Source organism: Cannabis sativa, chromosome 2, assembly GCF_029168945.1.
Source record: "Cannabis sativa cultivar Pink pepper isolate KNU-18-1 chromosome 2, ASM2916894v1, whole genome shotgun sequence".
Taxonomy (NCBI): domain Eukaryota; kingdom Viridiplantae; phylum Streptophyta; class Magnoliopsida; order Rosales; family Cannabaceae; genus Cannabis; species Cannabis sativa.
Window position 1 is genome coordinate 32,517,889 of NC_083602.1, and position 23,902 is coordinate 32,541,790.

Consider the following 23,902-nt stretch of genomic DNA (forward strand, 5'->3'; position numbering starts at 1 on the left):
TTATTCGTGGTTTCAAATATAAAATATCGATATTATTCAACAAAAATAACTATTAAACCTAAAAATAATTAGAATATTTGAAAAATATTCAACCTCAACAAAAATAACTATGACAAAATATGCATCATTACAATATATCAAATTTCCCAATAGAAAAAATGTTATTACAACAAATAAGTACAGGACGCCTCAAATGCGGGCTTTGCATGTTGCTCTGTTGTGGCCTGAACTGCCACAGCGGCTGCAGTTTCGTGGTACAGAACCTTTTTTATCACCAGACGGGAAACGGTTCTCCCGTCTTCTTCCAGCGTTGCTTTTTCTTGGACGACCTACAGGCTTCTTTTCCACAGGTACCCCAACTTTCATATTCTTGATGTGTTCTGGGAGAACCCAATCATCCTCGTCACCAGCAAGATTGATGGTATCATCGTAAATCTTCCTCCACGTTTCTTTTGAATAATAAGGTGAGCAAAGCGTGTACACACTTGTGTTCGTTTTCAATGCCGCGGCACATGCATGAAGGCAAGGGAGTTTCAATAACGTGAACACGCCGCAGGTGCATGTTCTTTCAACTAGATTCACATCACCACCTCTTTCACCGTTAGGTCCCCTACCAACGTTATACAAATTGGCTCCATTTCGTTGGACGCGCCTGTACCTTGCATTTTCATGAATTTTTGCCAAGTTTTTTTCAAAGAGCGTGGCCAAAGGGGTGGTACATTTGTCAGCATTTTCGAGGCGATCAGCGAACCACGATTGGAGTGTGAACCTGATAAATTCAACCAAAGTAGTTATTGGATATTTCCTGAACTCTTCTGTGACACTATTGAAGCTTTCAGCAGCGTTGCTCGTCATGATGTTGTATCTATCGCCCAAACAATAAGGGTGAGCCCACTTCTCAAACTCTATACTCTCCACATATGCAGCAATGGCCGGATTCATCTTTTTAAGCTTCTCGAACTCTCTATCGCCTTCAGTCTTCGACCATGCGTAAGCAACATTATATATTTGGTTGTGAAAAGCATCAGTCTTGAATTTGGCGTTCACGTTCATAACAATGTGGTGATAGCATGCACAGTGGACTGCTTCGGGAAAAACGAGTTCAACGGATGATCAATGCTTTGATGCCTATCTGACACAAACACTAAGTTCTCAACCACGCCAATTGCTACCCTCAACTTCTGTAAGAAATACGTCCAGGAGTCGTTATTCTCACTGTCAACGATACCATAAGCGACCGACAACAATTGGTTGTTCGCATCGTATGCCACAGCAACTAACATTATACCGCCGTACTTCGTCTTCAAGAAGGTGCCATCGATACTCAAAACAGGACGACAAAAAGAAAAGCCCCTTCTACATGCACCGAGTGATATAAAACAGTACTTGAACCGCTCATCCTCTAAGTACAAGTCAGTAATGGTACCTGGATTCTTCTGTTCCAAAGATGTACAAGTACCCAGGAAGCTTCATGTATGAAAACTCAGGCGTACCCCTAGCATACGTAAGTCCCATCTCCCTGCACCTCCACGCCTTCACATAACTCATACTGATACCATAGTTGTCAAACATGTCCCTCTGTATGTCTTTAGCCTTGTACTTAGTTCCATCTTGGGTGTACTTCCCCTTAATAAGGTGGCCAACTACCCATGGTGCTGCTTGACGGTGATCTGAACGTCTCGCATTCAAGTTACATGTGTGTTCATTGTGAAATACAGTGACCTCAAAGTTGTCAGAATGCATCTTCTTCCTCCCCCTCAATCTCCATTTACAATCTGGAGCCTTGCATGTAACGTACAACACATCAGGGGATGACTTCTTCACCATCCACTCGAAATTGTTATTAAGTGCAAACCTACCCACTACTTGTCTCAGTTCTTCCTTGTTTTCATAAAAATTACCAAGCTCTATCACCCCTGCTTCCTTACTTTGTAAACAAGTAGTTAGCTCATGATTTTCCATTATATCTTCCTTTGTCCACATGGGAGCTTTGAACTTGGTACAAACTTCAAAAGAGGAGAACGTTGAGAAGGTTGCATGACGAGCATGTTCTTCAGTTCTGCCTTGTCGACTACTGCTAGTTCCAGGTGTAGTGCGATTTTCACTTCGAGGTTGTCGTTCTCGCTGTGTACCTTGGTTACTCGGTACACACTCTAACCTCAACGATGGTCCCGCTACGGCTTCATCGACTGCCAAATCATGTTCATCGTCCATATTCAAATCTACAATAGGATCGTTATTGTAGAAGGGTGTATCGAACTCTTCAAACTGATGAAATCCTGTCGCTTCTTGTTCTTGCCCTACATTGGTCGGAACCTCTAAATTGGTCGGAACCTCTAAATTGGTCGGAACCTCCTCATTCACACCAATCCCAACATCTGTTTCGGGAACGCAAGACCCTACCACACTTCGAGGGAGAGGATTAGTAGGCGGCGTAGGCTCCGAATCCCCAACTTTTCTCACCTTGGTCACGAATAATGACATAAACTCTGTATTTGACATTGTTGCCCTCATCTCTAAGAACGTTCTTAGTTGGCGTTCTCTCTTAATAACCTCTGGCGCAACCATTTTTCCCTTCATGTACAAGGAACAAATCTCCAACTTTAAATCATACGCTACCGGATCAACTTCCAACTCTTCATATAAAATTTGTCGCAGTTCTTGTAGGGTTGTCTCAGTTGTAACTGTCAACGTCAAGCTGCTATTTGCTTTGTAGATCCAATTATAATTCTCACATAACCAAACACCATCGTACGATACAACAAGGAACACTTTCTCTCCTGCAATTGCAAACCAAAAAAACAAGGTGAGTAAAGGAAAAAACACCCAAAAAAAAAAATAAAAATCGACATCCCATCGATATCAATCGACATAATGTCGATAATCACAACAGCAGAAATTATGGCACTAATTGTCGACATTGTGTCGACATAATATCGACATAACGTCGACAACCACACCAAACATGCACGCCATCGATATAACATCGACATTCAATCGACAAACACACAGTGCATGCGTTTCGTGTTTTACGGTTACACATTTAATGTTAATAAATTTTACCTACGTACCCAACAACCCTTCTCAACTGACACATTGCATGTCAGACACGTGTCCTATCGACAAGCTATCGACATGACGTCGACATGGTATCGAAAAATAAGTTAGCAGTGTCACAAAATTGGCATGTTGTCGACATCATATCGACATAGTATCGACATTCAGTCGACAAATACACCATTTCATGTGTTTTACCTGTACAGTTACACATTTAATGACCATTAAATTTTCCTACATTCCCAACATGTTTACTGCTCTATAAAATCAAATGCCTTTCTTATTCATAAGTGCTCTTGTCTTCTACTTCTCTCTTACTCTTAAAAATTTCTATTATTCTTAAGTTCTAAATATGGCCCCAAGAAAGAACAAAGGCAAATTCCCCATCTTAACTCCTGAAGAGCTGAAGCAGGAGCCTGATGTTGGCATAATTACTCCTGAAATGCAGAAAGTTTTTGACGCCCAAAGAGCTTTCGAAAGAGAACGATGTGGGAACGAGTTCAGGTTCAGGCAACTTGAAGCACTTTTTTGCAAAACTGGTGTATGACCGGCTCCACCACCAGGGTTCCCCGAAGGATGCCGTCGTTGCAAACTAGGCATCTTTAACGGTAAACCGGTGAAGCCTGGAACATTATGCAAGTATTTCAAGGCTCACCCACAAGCCAAAGAATTTTAAAAAAAAATAATTTGTTATGTTATGGCTTGTGGTGAGTTTTATTTAATGTTTTTTTTTTATGAACTTTATTTTATGTTTTTTTTTTAATGTTTTTTTATGTTATGTTTTTTTCTTATTTTAATGAAATTTCCCTTTTATTTTATGTTATTTTAATGTTATGTTATGTTATTTACGGCTTTTTTTCATTTGCATCGATATTTTGTCGACATGGTGTCGACAAAATATCGACAACTTCTAAAAAAAGATAAATGCTTGTTGTCGACATGATGTCGACAACTATCGACAAAATGTCGACAAATTGTAAACAATATGTTTGTTGCTTAATGTCGACATAACGTCAACATTATGTCGACATAACGTCGATAATGGTCGTCACTGACCTTTCCTTTTGTAATCATCGACAAACCATCGACAAATTATCGATATATCATCGATAACACTGAAAAACCCAGAATTCGACTGAAAACCAGATCTGCCAGATCTCAACAATTTCAGACCAAAAAACAGCAGTTCCAACAAATAACACACATATAACAATTTTAAACTACATAAAGTCAAACAAAATGCTTAAAATACAATTTACCCATTATAATGGTGTAAGATTCTTGAGTGATATTGGGTTGTGCTTCGGTTTTCCACCAACACCCACCGAGAAAACAACCATTCAAGAGGGAAGAAAGAGAGGGACGAGAGAGTGGGACGGACAGAGGGAATTTTTTTGATAAATTTTTCAGTTTTTTCTAGAGAGAGAGAGTGGTGCACGAGAGAGAGGGAAGAGAGAGAGAAAGATCAATTTCAGATTTTAGCTATTTTATTTTTTATTTTTTGAAAAAAAAGGGTAAAATGGGAAGTTCATGTAATTAATGGACTAAATTTGTACAAATTAAGGGAGGGTATAAATTTTGATATGACTTGTATTATTAAGGCCAAAAAGTGAAATTTCCCTTACAAAATGAAGATATGCCGCCTTCAAGATCAAAGACCTGAGGAACTTGGTAAATGTAACTTTAATTAAAAAAAATGATGTTAATTTATGATTATTATTATAAATTTAGAATAATTCTATGGTACATATCTTTATTTTGTTCTCATAGCATAGGGACATTTTCTTAGTCCTTGATGTATATGACTTTTGAGTATACACATTAACTAATATACACTTACATGTACCCAATAAAAATATTAAATTATTAAAATAGTATTAAGTCAAAAAAAAAAGTCATGACACCTAACCTATTAAATATAGATACAAATAATATATTTCAAAATAGTGCTAAACCAATTAACATTTAGCATATTGGACTAATTAATTACATAAACACTAATTTTTTTTTTTTTTTTGACAAAGTGATTAAAATCACTCATGAATTTACGACGCCCACGTCCGCCACCGGCGCTGGAACCTCCTCGAACCAGGATAACTCATCGTCTAACCGCAGAGCATGCTTTGCCAACCATGAGCCGCTAAAATCTTAGAGCGAGCCCCATGGGACAAAACTGCTCCCGGAAATTTAGACAATAAAGCTATAACATCTTCAAACAACACTCCTAACTCAATAAACTACTGAAGTTCCACCTGAAAAAAACATCAAAAAACAGCATAAATCTTTAATTAGAAAACTATTCAAACTGAAGAGAATCAACCAACCACCAAGACTAGACTACTAAATCTCCCTATAAAATACTAGAACTAGCCAAAGGGATTACCCTTTGGCTAGTAACAATTAAGTTATAGCATTCTTCATAACCTTCAAAAGATCCCTATTCCTTACTTTTACCCTTTTAAAATCAAACATAAATAAATTTTTCTTTTAATACCCATTATTCCTTAAATATTCAAAATATTATATACTAATTATTTCATTTTATCTCTTAAAAATATTACTTATTTATAGACTAAAACATGTCAAAATCCTTAATAAGTCAAATTATTTATTATTTTATTTATAGTGTAAAACATGGTATCTATAATCTTTATTCAATAAGAATAAATTTATAACAGTTTTTATAATCTTTATTCAATAATAAGAATAAACACTAATTAATATATAACTAATTAACTATAAAGTAAACTAACAGTTTTTTTTTTTTTTTTAAAAAAAAAAAAGCAATAAGAATAAATTTATAACATCATACTACTAATACATTTTATGTTAATAATATAAAATAAAAATTGAGATTTTTTTTTTTTAAATTACAGCTAAAAAGAATAATCAAATAATACAACTATTTCAAATCACAGCAAACAATTTAGAAATTAACATTATTATTTCAAAATAAAGTAACCATTTTTTTTTAATTCATTTAGTTTTTTACTCATGAAATTCATTTAAATAAATTTTTTTCACTAAATTCATTTAAAAAAATTTAATTGAGAAAAATAACTATCACTATTATTAAAGCTAAAATAGAATTCTAAAATATGACCTGAAATAAACTAAAAAAAAATTTAGTCATGAACAATTAAAAAAAAACAATAAATGAGATTAAAAAAAAAATAGATTGTGTAATTCTTCACTTTCTTTTTAAAAAAATTATCTTGCTTTACCTATTGATAAAATCCTTGTAGATTATACATATAAACTAGTCTCTCTCTCTATTTTTTTTTTAAAAAAATTATCTCTCCTCTTAAAATTTTGCATTTCAAAAAAAAATAAAAAATTAAGCCATTAAAATTATGTCAAAGAAAATAGTTTTTTTTCTAACTGCATTCCATATAGAGATGATAAAAGCTCTTAATCTCTTATACCTATCCCATTTTTATATACATTTTTTTTAGATCATTCCACGATTTTTTTTTCTCTCATCCCTAAAAGTTGAAAGTAAAAGGGAACAAAATCCTATTTTGCAATGATTATTATTTAAAATTGACAGTTTGTGAAAGAATTAATGAGCTTTTCATATTCCTTTTAATTTATTTATCTTCCATGAACATTTTATTTCTTGTCAGATGTAGATGTGGGTCCACCACTATAATAATAATTCTTTTATACTCTTTTATGTTTTGGTATATAAATAAATCTAAATTATTCACTGCCCCAAAGCCACACCAGTATTATATATCTAAACATGAGCCTATCATATAGCATGTGGCCTGTCGTGTTAGCGAACTATAATCTTCCACCTTGATTATGTATGAAAGACAATAATTTCATGTTGGCCCTACTTATTCCTGGACGAAAATTACCAGGTAAAGACATAGACATGGATATATTTCTAAGACCATTGGTGGATGAGCTAAAAGAATTGTGGGTTGATGGAGTTGATACGCGAGGTTGAAGGACAAACACTATGTTCAAGTTGCGTGCAACCCTTTTATGGACTATATTTCTAAAACTTTCTAGTTACCTAGCCATTAAGTGCCAAGTTATCATACACGTGTTATTTTTTTATTGGTATATTTAAATTAATTTTTAAATCAAAAAATAAAATTTAATGATCTAGACTAATTAGAGTCTGTCTTGTGGTCATTAACTTAACACTTAATGGTCAGGTACATAGGGAAGTTCCAAAATTTTAGCTTAGGTACTATTACTGTCAAAAATTAAAATTAAATATTTATCTGCAATCAAAAGTTAAACATATTTATATCGCAAATTACTCATTTATTTTAATATGAGTTACTTGATTATATGCTTATTTAAATATACGTTGACACATACATATTAATTTATATTTTATTATGAATTATGGTACTTATTAAATTTTTTTTATGAACCAGAAAGTTGTATTGCTCAAAAAATAATTTTATTATGAAGAAAACAAATCTAAGAAATACATAAAAGGATAAATACTATTTTGGACCCTATGTTTTGCAAAAGTTGCAGATTGGACCCTGTGTTTTGTTAAATGACAAAATGGACCATGTATTTTCTAAAATGGTAAAAATAGGACCCTGAGCTTAATTTTTGACAATTTTTTTTTTTTATACAACCAACTTGAAGACAATTCTTAATACGAACAAATACAAAAAATGTAAACAGTTTTGTCATAGCACTTTTAGATCGGATTATAATTAAACTTTATTTTGACAAAAAATTAATTCAAGGTCCTATTTGTACTAATTTAGAAAATACAGGGTCTATTTTGTCATTTAACAAAACACGTGGTCCAATTGATAACTTTTGCAAAACACAGGGTCCAAAATGATATTTACCTTACATAAAATATAATTTTTAGAAAATAAATTTTAAAAATGGTCCTCAACAAGCCTATTAAAATAAATAAAATTTGAAAGCAACATACTACAAAAAAAAAATATTTAGAAGAATATGAAAAAAAAAATAAGAAATTACAAATTAAGTGTACTAAAAAGTAAAATAAAATAACTATTAAATTTAGTTTTTTTTTTTTTTTAAAAAAAAAAAAAGAAGAAGAAGAAGACAATAGTGTAAAGACAAAAAGTGTAAAAATATTATAAGTTAGGTTCCACTATTACTATCATATTTTCTCAACTTTATTACCATTAGATCAACAATCAAAGGCTAGAAAAGTATCCCTACCATAGGGACAAAACCAAAGTCTCTACCATAGACATTTCTTATAAATTTAATCAATGTGAAATTAATTATAAAATTATATAATTAAATATACATGTAAATTAAAATTTAATATTGTAAACTATATTTAAAATTAAAACTGTTTTTAAATTCAATTATACTAATCACGTATTCTGATACTGTTATATTTTTAGATTTTATACCAATCATAGATTCAATATTTTAAAATTCAAAAACAGTTCACAAATACTGAACCAATCACAATTTCAAAAACATGTTTTCAGTTACAAAATTCAGATTTTTATTTCTGAATAACAATTTTTAAAAATGCAGTTTTCAAATCACAAACCAATCAACCCCTTAGTTATTTTAAGTGATCAATTTTTTTATTTAGTTATTTTATGTAATTAGATTTTGTGTATTAATTCTTCATTTGATTGAGTTACGTAACTAGTTTTTCTATGTGTCGGTTTTTTAATTAGTTAACACATATAATTGCTCTGAGATTTTTTTAATTAACTAGTTTTTATGTTTCAATTTATATTTTTATTGTTTACATGTCTTATTTTTAAATTTTTAGTTTGTTGTTTTTTTTTTTTTGATGAAGTTTAGTTTGCTGTTTTAAGTAATTAGTTTTTCTATTCAATTATTGTTTATTTTTTTTTTTATCTAAGTTGGTTTTAAGTTTCAGTTTTTTATTTTTTTATTTTTTTTGAATAATATTATTTTATTATTTTAGGTAACTCGTTTTTGTATATTAGTTTTTATTTCAGTTGCTACACGAAATCAATTATTTTGTGTCATATTTTCAACTAGTTGATAAATGTAGCTAATTTATTCGTGTTAGATTCTAACGTCCAACTCTAATAGCTTTAGTGACGATAACGTTTTTGAAGATTTTTTTAGTAACTTTTCCAATATTTGTGACACTTCCATCGGTGATGACTGCTCCAACGATATTTATTTTTAGAATTCTTGTTAAATTTATTTATGGTATTTTGTTGTGATTCCCATTAAAAAAAATGATATATATAGATTTGGAATTGAGTACACTCTCAATTATATAGAACGCTCTCTATGTACCACGGTATAAATACATTATGATTATCCATTGTTACAATCCTAATAGTCAAAGATACTCTATAGATGATCTACACTGAATATGGATAAATTTACCGTTCTACCCTTCAATGTATTTTACCCTTAAAACACTTAGCTACCTATAAATGATATTTTAGTAAACTAATATAATTACTAAAATGAGATCTCAATCATTTATCTCTATTAAGCCAAGCTTAAAGGAAATCATCGTTTCACTTCTAAATACTTATAGAAGTTATAGATTTCATATCTATGATCAGCGCTCCCACTCAATTGAACTACCATGTTCCCAAGATGTAAATATCCGCCAGAACCATTGGTTAGCTTCTACGAACAACTTGAAGAACATAAATAATACAACTAAGTTGAACCTAACCACATCAAAATTAAGATCCATAGACCTAAGATCAACCATTGATATTGACTTAGAAAGATATAACGATAAGTTTATGATATCTTATCTATAGACCTAAGTTTATGATATCTTATCCAAGATAAATATCGGTCTCTTCCAATGTATACTCCATACATCCAATACTGGTAAACTGTTCCAATGCCCTGGAAATGACATAACACTTATCCAAGGTTTAAGTATACCTTATCGCCGATTATCATGTCAGTCTAAATCCAGTGAACTGACAAATCATAGGAATTAAACTTTTGAACATATAATCATGATTATATTCTACTTTTGCTGAAAACACTATAATCATGAACAAATATATTCATATTTATATATGTTCTGGACTTAATAGAATTTATACGTTAAGCATAATCATGAAATAAATCATGGGAACCATGCAACATAGAATCAATTTCTGATCTTATATTAATTAGTAAATATGATTATATTGAAATGAATTTTATCTAGGGTACAAAACCCAACACACCATACCCTGAAGTGTGGTTTCCTTTCCTCTTCTGTCGAGGTCGGTTAGCAGCTTTAGACTTTTTAGGCTGCTTAGTGGAAGGAGTCTTCTTTGGTTCTTCAACAACGATTCCTTTGCCTTTGTCTTTTCAAACGCTTGAAGTTCCAGGATCTTTTGGATTTGCTTTCTTAGGGGCATCAATTGTTGGAGGAGCTAATACGTTAGGAGCTATTTTAGTCAGGGCAGTCATTACAGCCTCCATTCTGGTCATTTTGCCAAGTAATAACTCGTTGAATTGATCTTGTCAATTTAGTCTGCTTTCGGCCACTTGAAGTTGTCGTGCCATGATGACCACGGGGTCTGACTCGTCAAGTTGGCTCTTCTCTCCAATGTTGTCATCAGTAACCTTGTCTTGAGAGTCGTCTTCCTGCATACCCTCCGGTACATCTTTGACATTAACTTCAGCGTCTTTAGAGCTAATTTCTCCAAATTTTGTGTCTTTGATGATAGGATCATCTCGATTTTGATCTTTGTCCCGATGACCTTTCTGACAACTAGTCACCTCTTAGGGGTCACTAAAGTCTCCAGCTTTGGCACCAGGACAGTAAAACAAAGACCAGACTTGGTTTAGGTGAGAGCCATGGTTACTCGAACGTACTCTGCAAGTGGTCTCACTGCTTTCTTTAGCTCTTAACGAAAGCACCAAAATATTTACCGAGATTTTTGAAAACAGAATATACATGATAAAAACTAAAGAACAAATAATCAAAAGATAAAGAGTAAAATAGACAAATAATTTTTTTATATGGTTGGGGCATTAATTAGCCTTAGTCCACGAGTCAGTATTATTTAGTAGTTCTTTAGCTTGTAAATGTCTTCGAGAATACAAAAAATATATGTTCACAAGTTTGCCTGAGCAAAGTTTGTAAGAGAGTTCAACCCTTAATTCATAAGATTCGTAGGTTATTTATAGTAGTTTGAGAATTACATTAGGTTTTCTTTTTCCTTCTATTGGAGATTTTACAGTAAATAATACCCTTAGACTGTCTCATGAGCCCACAAACAAGATGATCTGTTGACTAGGCAGATTGAATTTGGATTGATTTAGTCAACACCGTGTGCACTGATTGTGGACTATTAATCTGTAAATTAATTGCATAAGATTCATTTTAAGAAGTTTTCTAATTAATCTTGATATGATACTCTGTTGTTCTCTAACACTTGGAATTTCCTTATTTGTGCACAGGAATAAAAAGGGAAACTAGAAGGGTCTTTCGGGAACGTACTGTCTTCTTCCGGTCTCGTGGTACTGGACATGCTTCCGGACATGGCTTGCCGAAGGCAGAAGGATTTGCGATTGCGGAGCTAAGATTCGTTCCTAGAAGGACTTATCCAAGTGGGATTGGCCCACTTTACTTTTTTCGATGGCCCTATTGCTGAGTCTTGGATGCTGACCTAGAGTCCACGTGTCCAATGCCAGAAACGTGGATAACAAATTGGATACCCCTGCCAGTTGGTTTTTTGAAATTGAATGTTAATGTAGTTCAAGACATAAACAGATGCAAAATGGGCCTTGGCTTTGTGATACGCAACTGTAAAGGAGATTTAATTGCGACAACCTCCATCCCTTGGCCTGGTGTTTTTTTGCCTTTGTTAATGGAATCTCTCTCCCTACAACAATCTCTAAAATGGTGTCTCGAAAACACAATTGCTGTCTCTAAAATTAAATCAGATTGCCAAGTTCTTGTCGATAGTATTCACCATCCAACTAATATCAACCTCTATTTAGATGATTTGATTTGCAATATTTATAGCTTGTTATCTTCATTTCCTCAAAATACTATTAGTTATGTTGTTAGAGTGACAAATATTGCTATTTACCTACTAGCTAAATATGCTTTCAGCTTAGATAAAAAAGTATTACTTATGCTCTTAATTGTATCCTGAACATATAATTTCTATTTCTTAATGGATACAGGGTTTTCTTAAAAAAAAAAAAAATTAAAGAAGAAAGTAAAAGATAAAAAGAACCTAAAAAACTAAATATATAAACTGAAAAATACCAAGCTCTAAACCTGGTTTTGGTAATTGGATAACTTCTACAGATGTGATTGTTTTCTTTTTCTTCAAAAATATTTTTAATAAATGAATTTGAAAAAGAAAACAGAAAAAGAATTCATATAGAAACCAAAAAAAGCAAAAAAAAAAAAAAATGTAACGATAGTAAACAAAATGATTCAAAGAAAATGTAAAAATAGAAACAAGTGAATAAGAAAAGAATTTTTTTTTTAGTTTAACCAAAAAAGTAATAATATTATAAAAATACTTTTAATTGACCAAATAAATAAATATATAATTTAAATAAAAAAATTACACAACCGCTTACACACATCTTCAACCAGGATCTATGCTTCCTGGGCAACCATCGCGCAACTACGCAGCAATCCAATGCAACCGAAACGTAAATTCAACCAGAAAAAGAACCACCATTAATTCCGACGACTTCACTTAAGAAGACGACCATAATCAATCAAAATAGGGCTATTTCGAATTCATAAAAAAAAAGTGTAGAAAAACTTTTACGAAATTAAAATTCAACCGAAAATCCAGTTTAATTTACATAAAACTAATATCCTGACTTCAATTTTTAAATCCATGAAATGCAGATCTCAAAAAGTTGAACTGAGTTCCCAAACAATTTAACTCAAGTATAATCCAAAAAAAATTACATCAATACTATAGTAAAATATTTATCTTGGTGTATTCAGGGGCGGAGGGATTTGGCCATCTAAAGAGGCCATGGCCCCCCAAGAATTTACATATTCTATTATATATATATAATTTTTTTTTAATTAATATGTATTCACTATATTGGCTGGTGGCCCCCTTAAGTCATGGTCAAATATTTTTTATTTTTAAAGGAAAAGATAGCAAAAATATACCAACACGTCAATGTCATCAATTACTATATATGTATATATATATAGGGACAGGATTTGGTCCCGTTATGCCAAAACAGGGAATACAATCCGTGATTGTACTGTAGCCGTTGGATTAAATTGGGGCATGATCTAATGGCTGGGGTTAAAGTAGGGGTATTTAGGGGGGGAAAAATGGTAACCGGTTGGTTTTTTGTATTTTAAATTAATTAATTTTTGAAAAACTGACACCGATTGGCGATTGACGTGTGAGGTGTGACGTTTGATGTACGGGTGACAGTTAGCAATTTTGAAAAGTCACTAAATAGTGGGTTCGTGGGGTATTTAGGGCACATTTGGTTCTTCTTCACACTTCTTCAGATTTCGTTCTTCTTCTTCTTCTTCTTCTTCTTCTTCTTCTTCACATTTCCTTGTTCTTCTTCTTCTTCTTCTTCTTCTTCACATTTCCTTCTTCTTCTTCTTCACAGTTCCTTCTTCTTGTTCTTCACATTTTCTTGTAGTGATTAAAATTATTTTCAAATTTGGGGGAGGAAACTGCAGTACGTTGGGAGTTACTGTACTTCGTTTTCTGGTTCTCCGTCTCCGACCTCGGTGTACAAGTAAGTTTCTCCGAATGTACCAACTTTATTCTTCTTTTGCATGTTTGTTCGTTCTTTAGTTTGGGGATGTGAAAAATTGTCTAACATTGTTAAAGAAAGATTTAAACTTTTGTAAAGAGAAGTGTTGTTCTTCAACCGTGTATGTGCATTTTATTTTGTTTTTGTGTTCTATTGTACGAAACTTGTTTGAAGATGTATTGGGAATATTCTATTATCAATTAATCTCCTATATAATCATAGCCCACTACCAGAAGCCCAATTAAAAACCAAAGTCATATTTAGGGTTTCATCCGAAAGCATAGCAAAACTTGTTGGCACTATTTCCCTTGCCCAATCTCCGCTCAATCTCTCTATCGGTAGGAGGAATTCCTTTCGAGTATAGTCTGTTGGATTTAATTTTTTTTGGTTATGGTGTGTAATGAATATATAAAGTACTCTTCTATTGTACTCTGGATATATGCAATAATAGTGAATATATTCAGTTATTGAAGATTGGATTTCGTTCTCTGTTTTCACCATTGTCACTGCCATGATTCTTGAATCATGAACAGAAGGATTAACAATCCTAATACAGTGAAACAATTTTAAGAAAATAATGTAATGGAAGAAAGAAAAGCAATGTAAACATTGGTATGTATAGTGTTGGTGGAAAATAATTATTTTTGAAAATCAATTTTGATTGGTAATTTGGTAATTTTATTGTGAAAGTGTTTTGGATTCACGTGTATGGTCAATTTGGTGTGTATTTTTTTTACCCAAATGTTTTACCGTGGGCTGGCCTATATTGACCGAAAAAAAATTTTTGAAAGTAAGGAAAACAATGGAATGGTTAGTTAGGTAAAGAAACTATGGTATTAAATTTTTTAGTTCAGATTGTTACTTACCAAATGTGATGTTTTTTGTTATCTGTTGTGAGTGATTGTTGTACTTTAATTAGAAGTTGTAGTTTAGATTTGACTATTGTTATGAATTTGTTTTGAAAAATTGGATGGTTTAGACACAAGATTCATGAGTTAATGAGATACAGTATTGATAAAAACTATGGCAGTTTGGTTTTTTTGTGTATATGAATTATTGGAGAAGTTATTGAAATTGGTTACGACAGTTAGTAGTGAAGCATTGTTTTGTTAATTCTGATATTAAATGTTTTCCAACTGGTTTTGTACTCTGTTCATTATGAATTAAGAGGTACAAGGTACCCAGATTGGTTAAGTTTGGGGGAATTTTGTCTATTCATGTGTGTGCTTTATGTTCTTGGTTCTCACGGATTGTACCAACTCGTTTGTACCACTTTTTAGTTATGGGAGTTAGTAGTTAAGGTTTGTTTTGTTCATTGTTTTGGTTGTGGAAATCATTTAGTTGAAAAGAGTTTCACATCATTTTAATGTACTTTAATGTGTAACATGGAAGAAGCATGAAATGTGTGTTTGAAATCTGAATTTTTCCAATGCCGAATGGTTAAGTTGATTTGATGTGATTTTGGGTGATTACAATGCACGATTTTCATTGTCTTTTGGTCAATTTTTTTTTTTTATGTAGTGTATTTGTTGAAATATGTAGTCCTTATAGTTTAAATTTGTTTATCTTTAATTTGGTTAGGTTCATCATACATGGCTGGGAAACGCAAAAGGAAAGGGGGAAATGAACCCGTAAAGAAGGATGTCACCCCCGAGCCGAACGATAATGCGGTTGGTTGGAGAAATTTCTTGTAAGTTTTGAATGATGGATAGTTGTTTACTCGTGTGATTGATGGTTAACATTTATTTTATTATATATTTGATTGAAATTATGTCCATATGTAGCAATGCGAACTACAAAGCCCTTCGAGCAGCTGAGAAGGGATTAACTGAGAAAGAGGTTTGATGTCGACTGTTACTTAATTTTTTTATATCAATTGTCTGTAATTGACGTAGGGTTGTTTGACGTACTTTACGATTCTTTCCATGTACTCTGTAGTTGATGTAAGTTTGCCTCATATTACAGGCTACCGACAAATTAAAAGTGCAATATAAAGGTTTCACCGACGAGGAGAAGTCTGAGTGGAGAAGCTATGACCCTAACCCTAATCCCGCTAAGAAGGCTGTGCAAACAAGGGGGAGGAAACCAAAGGCAGCTGATGCCAAGGGGAAGAAAGTGGAGGTGGATGAGGAAGAGGGTGCTCCTGATAGTGAAGAAGCATCTGTGTACGGTCGATGCTCCTTCAACCGTTTAATGAGGATTTGCAAGAACCTGAACCTGGAGCAGAAAGATGTGATCCAAAATGCTGGATTTGGATCATTCATCAGAGAGGATGCACCATACGTTGACACCCGACTAGTGAGTTGGTTAATCAAACATGTTGACCCAACCACTAGCATACTGGATTTGTATGGGAGGAAAATTCACTTATCTGCCGCGATGTTCGGAGATGTTATGGGGGTGGACGACGGAGGGGATCCTGTAGTCACCGAGGGTGATAGTGACACTCGATATCTGGAGGAGATATTGAACGTTGTCGAGTACACCGTGTCCTTGACAATGTTGGAGAAATCTTTGTTGGAGTGCGTTGAGGCAGACAGCCTATTTCTCATTAAATTTTCTTTGGTGGTCATAGGGACAGTCCTTGCGCCGAAAACGGGGGTCGATATCACTTCGGGGTACTTGCACTCCCTTAGGGTTACCAGGGACATTCGCCACAAGAACTGGGCGACTGCGGGGTTCAGGTATCTGATGAACTCAATTTTCAGATTCCGAAATAAGGCGACGAAGAATGTATCTGGCTGCACCTTATTCCTCCAGGTACATTGATTTTGTTATCTTTCAATTATGTAAATGTGTTTATTCAGTTTATAATATAATATTGTCATTTATTAGTCGAATGTATTACCAATACATTGTTTGTTTGTGACAGTTGGTGTACTTGACTCACGTGGAGTGGAACTTTGGATATGTCGACCGAACAGTGCTCCCCGTTGATTTTTGGGGTAGTAAACAATGTAAGTCCGCTTACAAATTTGTGAAAGACAATGGGGGTCCCAACAGCGACAAGGTACATCGAATTTTGGTTACAATGTGGTAAAGTGATTTCAGTTGATATTAATTATTTTGGGTTTGAAAAATTAAATTTGTTATGTTTAACAGATAACGCTCACTTCGAATCCCGTAATACTGCCCAACTACTACTCGGACTCGGAAGGAAGAAAGAGCAGTGACCACTTTGTCAGCTCTATCAACGAGTTGAAGGAGTACATCTCGAATGAGTTAAAGTCTCAGTTGAGATCATTTTCTTTGAAATTTATGGACAAAGGAGAAGGTGTAGGTGGTATTGACCGAGAGTTGGAGGAGGATGCTGCTGCGGAAACGGGGAAGAAGGCAGAGTGCAGCCAGGCCGTGGAGGAGTCCCCGTTGAAGTCCCCTGTCCGTTCGAAGACTAATGTTGTTGGTCTATCCGACGAAAATGTGGTGGATTCGTAAGTACGCCTTCACTATCTCGTTACAAAATCCGTTGAAGATGAAGGTGCTGCACATAAGACCTTCGACGATGAGGACTTTGATATACTCGAAGTGGCATCTTTCTGGAATAAAGGCAAAGCCCCCGTCAAATCAAAGAAGTCACAGTCGGAGAATGTGCCTTTAATTGAGGATGACTTCAACGATAAGGCGTACGAGCAATTCATTGAGTCGGGCAGAACTGTTGTCGGGCCATTCAAGACGAAGGAAGCGATCCCCCGTAACCAATATGGGTTTTACAAGTTTATTTTTAGCAACACGTTAGATCCGGGGTAAGTAAATGTTATTTTCGTATTTCTCATTATGATATACTTGTAGAAATTTTTAATAACAGTTACATTGATTACAATTGAATCAGATATGTGCTTGCGAAATTTCGAAAGTTTGAAGTGGATAGGAGGTGCATGGCATCGTTGCGGCAGATTGCGAGAAGTTGAGGGATCCGTAAGTGTCAAAGTATTAACTAAATATGTATCATTTATTGTACATGTGTAAATCATATTTCATTTTGTTGCGGATCATTGATCGTTTTTCTATACTAATGAACAAGTACGAACGTGATAGTCGATTACATGACCAACCTCGTGTTTGGTACATGCCCACTCGCATCTCGGTAATTGCTTTGCTGTACAGCTTATTTTAAATTTTGTAATTCAGTTTGGTTGTAATTTCTGTTACTTGAGAAGATGAACAATGCTTTTGCAGCAAAAAACTCTGGGTTCGTTTAATGTGAAGAGGATTGCGAAAGACCGGGAGTGGTCAAAACTGTTTTACGAAGACAACTTCGAAAAATGCGTCAAGGTACTTCATCATATACACATGGTCGTTCTTAATTGTAATTTTGAAAAGTGAGATATGTTAGCGATGCATATTGGTCATTGTAGTGTCGAATATCTATATGGTCTGTAATTTCAATTTATTTTTGACTTTATTGTTCCTCTATTCAATTGTAGATGTTTGTGCCGGTGTTGACTCTAGAAGGTGCACCACATTGGTTTGGTGCCGAAGTGAATATGAAGTCGAAGGTTGTCTCATTTATGGACTCCCTACACACCGCAATGAATGAGAAGTATCGTGTGGAGGCTACGAAAGAAATGGTAAACTTGCAAAGTTTCATTGTTTGATGTGAATAACTCATTGTGTACTTGACTCTAACTAATTGTATACCTTTGCAGTTGTCGACGTTGGACCTTTTGTTTGAGGAGAATAGGTCGAAGAATGTGACTTTCGTGGATTTCAGAATTGACAGGAAAGATCGCGGGCTTCCTCAACAAGACAATGACCGAGATTGCGGAGTATACGTCATGAAGTACATGGACGCTGTGGCCAATGAGGAAGAAGTAGTTGATGAGGTATACCACTTTTTAAATATTGCAGAATGTACTACGCAAGTTTGATTGAGATTAACGTTGTGTAATTTAAATTTTATTCGGTGTTTTACTGTGAAGTTGATTAGAGTTAATTACATTTTCTAAGTTTTTGTTTTTGTTTCTGTATTGTGGCACAGTTTCACCCGGTTGAGGCACGTTTGGAAATCGCTGCGAGGATCATAACTGATGAACAAAATGAAATTCGTACCAAAGTGGTTGAAGATCGTAGGGCTGCACAAGGCAGCTCATTTGCATCGTCCTCGGCCCCTTTGCGTAGTCCGTCAAAGTCTCCACGCGATCCTCGGTTCAGTACAGCGAAGTCTCGCAATGCAAACATGTTTCCCCCGTCAAGAGCCTCCCCTAGGCTTCAGTCTACCAAGACTAAGATTTCATATGGTGAATAGTGTGTGAAAAACACTTGTGTTATTAATAGGTTGTGTTATTAATAGGTCGTGTGATTAGTGTGTTGTGTAGTTTGGATTTGGGAGCATATGTTGTGTTATTTGTGTGTTGTTTAGTTTGGATTTCGGAGCATTTGGATTTAGACATCTGTTTTTATTAGTTCACGTTTGGAACTGGTTATTATGTTGACAGACTTGTGTTTATTTTAGTTTTGACAATATATTAAACCATACTTAGCAAATCTTTGTACTCATACCATAACAACTCTTACAATGTACCCATACTTCAAAGTAGTTGACTGTACTTGACTGTACTTCACAGAAATTATTTAACCAGAAAACAAAGGTGACTTCTTAATTTTCTTTATTTGTTTTTTTGGTGAAGAGGTGACTTCTTCTTAATTATTTGAAGGAAATCATGTTACTTGCCTAATCTTACCAAATCTTTGTAGTCATTAAACTTTAAACCGATTTTTCCTTAAACCGTATTTTCAAAACACATGTACTATGACATTACAAATAACGACAAAGGTCACTTGTTAATTGTTTGATGTTAGTTACCAAATCTTTGTAGTCATTCAACTTTGAACTGAGTTTTGAGAACATTTAAAAAAAAAAAGATTGAAACCATACCATATCAACTCCCATTACTCTAACCAAATGTACCATTACTCTAACCAAATGTAAATAAACAATAGCCCCCTTAAATATGGTTTTTCATAACATAGTAATGAGGAAAAATATGGAATATAGAACATTCTCATTGCGCTACTTCACATAACAAATACGAAGATGTGAATAATATACAATTTTGCAACTTCACATTGAACCCATTGACGAAATTTGCTACAGAAATTAGAAATGTAGAAAACATAAAATTTTGAGAACGTTGTGGGTACTTCATACCAAATGAAATTTTCGTCATCATCCACACGGTTCTATTAAGATCTACACAATTAAGTTAAACAAGTTTTGAGAACATAAGACATACAAAACATTTGCATTTTGGGACAACCCATATCTTCAACGCAATATAAGTTGGACAATGATGAGAAGGCAAATAAAAATGATAAAAATTAATTTTCTAATAACATTCTCATTGCGTTTCTTATCTTCTTCGAAAATCTTGATTTGGTTTCGCAATCCAGGTGTAGCATCTGTACTTCTCTTACCATGTGATTTATCGATCCAACAAAAGTAATCACATCCTCGACTTTCATCGTTCTCCTGAGTTGAAAATAACCCTATTAGTTTATCATGGCTGCCTAAGTACAGAAAACATAAATGAGAAGTACTTTTGAATCTAAAAAGACAAAACTCTTACATAGTGTGGACATCCGAAGAATCGACGACCAGGATTTGCTCTACTACTAGAAGTCCAAACATAAGCTAGATCACCACAGTAGCAATGGGGGTGTCCCTGAAGTGAATTTCTCCAAGGCGGACCACCCCCATCGAACCCGCATGAGTCTTCTCCACCACCAGCCACCATGTGCGATGTACTATAATTTCTGAGTGAGGTGTACAAATTTTTTTTTTTCTAACTATGGTGGAGATAATGTGTGTCACTCACAAGTAAAGGGGGCACCTGTTTATATATAGGCTGTTCCAAATGAGTTAGTGGTGGGAAAATGAATTTTTTTAAAAAGTTTTCTAACATTATCAATCTTGGTGCCAAAATAAACCCCAATTTCAAAACCTAATTCGTACAACATAATAGGGCATGGCTGATTGTTTCCTTGGGAAGCGTATCATGTCATGTCTCAACCGGTCCTTTCTTTTAAAATAATATTTTAGTGTTGTGTGAATTGACAAGGTCCATCAAGTGAACAGTGTACGTCCCATATTACATTACTAAATATTTGTTAAATCCATTAAATAATATTAGTAGGGATGCCAATATTAGTAAACATTAAATATTTTAATTTACGTTGATTGAAATTTAATTTTTCACAATTGTTACTCAAGTTTTGTTGTATTTGTGATAGTTTAATTATTGGTAATAGTCCAAATCGAAAAACAAGTACGCATCGCACCATTTTCCGCAGTGCGAGTTCTGCGATTTTTAGTTTCGCGGTGCGACTGCGGTTTGAGAAATTGGAAAAACCGCATGTATGGATTGGTTAAAAAAAAAAGGGTCAAAAACTACACTACCGACACTGCAAACACCCGAATATATTATTACCACACTTAATGATATAAAAATACAAACAAATACATTTATAAAAGTCTTGATTAATATTTCTTTATAATTATTTAGTTTTTTTTAATATTATATATAAAAAAAAATAATGTTGTCTACAGTGAACATCGTGTTACTATCAGTATCTCTGTCATGAAGCCGAAAATTACATGTTGGAATATTTTTTACAAATTTACAATTCTTCACGGGGGGTTCGTTATGGTAACAATGAACATCCTGTTACTATCAGTATCTCTGACACACAGGTTAATGCGAGTCACAGTAAGTACTCAGGTTAGCATTGGTGTAGCAGAGTCACTATCCTCAGGATCAACTCACTGAACGTCCTCTCGGGCTAGGGTTCTAATGAGCGGCAGTGAACCTTTCACAACACTCACACTGCTACAGGCGGTGTTTTTTGGTTAATGCGAGTCACATTAAGTACTCAGGTTAGCATTGGTGTAGCAGAGTCACTATCCTCAGGATCAACTCACTGAACGTCCTCTCGGGCTAGGGTTCTAATGAGCGGCAGTCAACCTTTCACAGCACTCACACTGTTATTCTTGGGGTGTTTTACGGTTAATGCGAGTCACGGTAAGTACTCGGGTTAGCATTGGTGTAGCGAGTCACTATCCTCGGGATCAACTCACCGAACGTCCTCTCGGGCTAGGGTTCTAATGAGCGGCGGATCAACCTTTCGTAGCACTCACACTGTTACTGGGGTGTTTTCTGGTTAATGCGAGTCACAGTAAGTACTCAGGTTAGCATTGGTGTAGCAGAGTCACTATCCTCAGGATCAACTCACTGAACGTCCTCTCGGGCTAGGGTTCTAATGAGCGGCAGTCAACCTTTCGTAGCACTCACACTCGTTATTCGGGGTGTTTTACGGTTAATGCGAGTCACGGTAAGTACGCGGGTTAGCATTGGTGTAGCGAGTCACTATCCACGGGATCAACTCACCGAACGTCCTCTCGGGCTAGGGTTCTAATGAGCGGCGGTCAACCTTTCACAAAGACTCACACTGTTACAGGCGGTGTTTTCTGGTTAATGCGAGTCGCATTAAGTACTCAGGTTAGCATTTGCGTAGCAGAGTCACTATCCTCAGGATCAACTCACTGAACGTCCTCTCGGGCTAGGGTTCTAATGAGCGGCAGTCAACCTTTCACAGCACTCACACTGTTACAGGCGGTGTTTTCTGGTTAATGCGAGTCGCATTAAGTACTCAGGTTAGCATTTGCGTAGCAGAGTCACTATCCTCAGGATCAACTCACTGAACGTCCTCTCGGGCTAGGGTTCTAATGAGCGGCAGTCAACCTTTCGTAGCACTCACACTGTTACAGGCGGTGTTTTCTGGTTAATGCGAGTCGCATTAAGTACTCAGGTTAGCATTGGTGTAGCAGAGTCACTATCCTCAGGATCAACTCACTGAACGTCCTCTCGGGCTAGGGTTCTAATGAGCGGCAGTCAACCTTTCACAGCACTCACACTGTTACAGGCGGTGTTTTCTGGTTAATGCGAGTCGCATTAAGTACTCGGAGTTAGCATTTGCGTAGCGAGTCACTATCCTCGGGATCAACTCACCGAACGTCCTCTCGGGCTAGGGTTCTAATGAGCGGCGAGTCAACCTTTCGTAGCACTCACACTCGTTATTCCGGGGTGTTTTCTGGTTAATGCGAGTCTCATTAAGTACTCAGGTTAGCATTTGTGTAGCAGAGTCACTATCCTCAGGATCAACTCACTGAACGTCCTCTCGGGCTAGGGTTCTAATGAGCGGCAGTCAACCTCTCACAGCACTCACACTGCTACAGGCGGTGTTTTTTGGTTAATGCGAGTCACATTAAGTACTCAGGTTAGCATTGGTGTAGCAGAGTCACTATCCTCAGGATCAACTCACTGAACGTCCTCTCGGGCTAGGGTTCTAATGAGCGGCAGTCAACCTTTCGTAGCACTCACACTGTTACTGGGGTGTTTTCTGGTTAATGCGAGTCACAGTAAGTACGCAGGTTAGCATTGGTGTAGCAGAGTCACTATCCACAGGATCAACTCACTGAACGTCCTCTCGGGCTAGGGTTCTAATGAGCGGCAGTCAACCTTTCACAGCACTCACACTGTTACAGGCGGTGTTTTCTGGTTAATGCGAGTCGCATTAAGTACTCAGGTTAGCATTTGCGTAGCAGAGTCACATAGTATTCAAAAAATTATTGTAATCAATGGCGGTACTATGTTGCTGGGACCATGGCCCCTCCTCACATTTTGATTTTTAAATGTATATCTATATTAATTGCTTTTTTTTTAAATATATATTTCTTGATAGAAAATTGACTATTTCAAAACTCAAAAGCTCATAAATGGGCCAATGATTATTTATGCTTTTATACTAAAACAATTTTGTTTAGAATTGTATCAATATCGTTCTGGTAGACGTGCTATCTATTTCGGCATCTAAAAAAGTTATGGAAAATTTTACAATACACCACTCCTTTTTAAATGAATATATTGATGCACCATATTTGTTTTAGAATCTAAATAATTTTCTAGTCAAATTTTTTCTTATGGTCGTGTACGTTATTTCTATTTAAGATATCTTGTAAAATTTTAAGAAATTTGAAAAATTTTAACACGCCGAAAAATAGGATTCAAAAAGTGTGTTGCACACGTGACTATTTTATTTTATAAGCGTGTGAAATAGATTGTTTGAACACTACTTTCTATATTGTAAA

The 23,902-nt window shown here is 35.0% G+C and overlaps 2 protein-coding genes and 1 long non-coding RNA gene across 3 annotated transcripts; 2 read left to right on the top strand and 1 right to left on the bottom strand.

The window, feature by feature from the left end:
* The first annotated feature begins 13,159 nt into the window (after positions 1-13,159).
* On the top strand, positions 13,160-17,193 carry LOC115720441 (uncharacterized). Its single transcript, XM_061109315.1, has 5 exons — positions 13,160-15,448; positions 15,543-15,597; positions 15,724-16,518; positions 16,631-16,768; positions 16,861-17,193. Exons 1-5 carry the CDS (start codon positions 15,351-15,353, stop codon positions 17,191-17,193), a joined length of 1,419 nt encoding a protein of 472 aa, XP_060965298.1. The 5' UTR covers positions 13,160-15,350.
* Positions 17,194-17,810: 617 nt separating this feature from the next.
* On the top strand, positions 17,811-20,197 carry LOC115716559 (uncharacterized). Its single transcript, XM_061110476.1, has 5 exons — positions 17,811-17,842; positions 17,935-18,030; positions 18,183-18,326; positions 18,405-18,581; positions 18,737-20,197. The coding sequence occupies exons 1-5, from the start codon at positions 17,825-17,827 to the stop codon at positions 19,001-19,003; spliced, it is 702 nt and encodes a 233-aa protein (XP_060966459.1). The 5' UTR covers positions 17,811-17,824; the 3' UTR covers positions 19,004-20,197.
* On the bottom strand, positions 19,796-20,732 carry LOC115717386 (uncharacterized). Its single transcript, XR_004011745.2, has 2 exons — positions 20,325-20,732; positions 19,796-20,227 (listed from the first exon to the last, which is right to left on the bottom strand). It is a non-coding gene; the product is annotated as an uncharacterized LOC115717386 (long non-coding RNA).
* Between the last annotated feature and the right edge of the window lie 3,170 nt (positions 20,733-23,902).

What these genes read in the sequence shown, in the direction of transcription:
- LOC115720441 (XM_061109315.1), top strand. Translation starts at nt 15,351, where the DNA reads ATGGCTGGGAAACGCAAAAGGAAAGGGGGAAATGAACCCGTAAAGAAG. An exon ending in GTTGGTTGGAGAAATTTCTT is followed by an intron (nt 15,449 to 15,542) that starts GTAAGTTTTGAA and finishes GTCCATATGTAG; the next exon opens with CAATGCGAACTACAAAGCCC. An exon ending in GCTGCACCTTATTCCTCCAG is followed by an intron (nt 16,519 to 16,630) that starts GTACATTGATTT and finishes TGTTTGTGACAG; the next exon opens with TTGGTGTACTTGACTCACGT.
- LOC115716559 (XM_061110476.1), top strand. An exon ending in ACTTCGAAAAATGCGTCAAG is followed by an intron (nt 18,031 to 18,182) that starts GTACTTCATCAT and finishes ATTCAATTGTAG; the next exon opens with ATGTTTGTGCCGGTGTTGAC. An exon ending in AGGAAGAAGTAGTTGATGAG is followed by an intron (nt 18,582 to 18,736) that starts GTATACCACTTT and finishes ATTGTGGCACAG; the next exon opens with TTTCACCCGGTTGAGGCACG.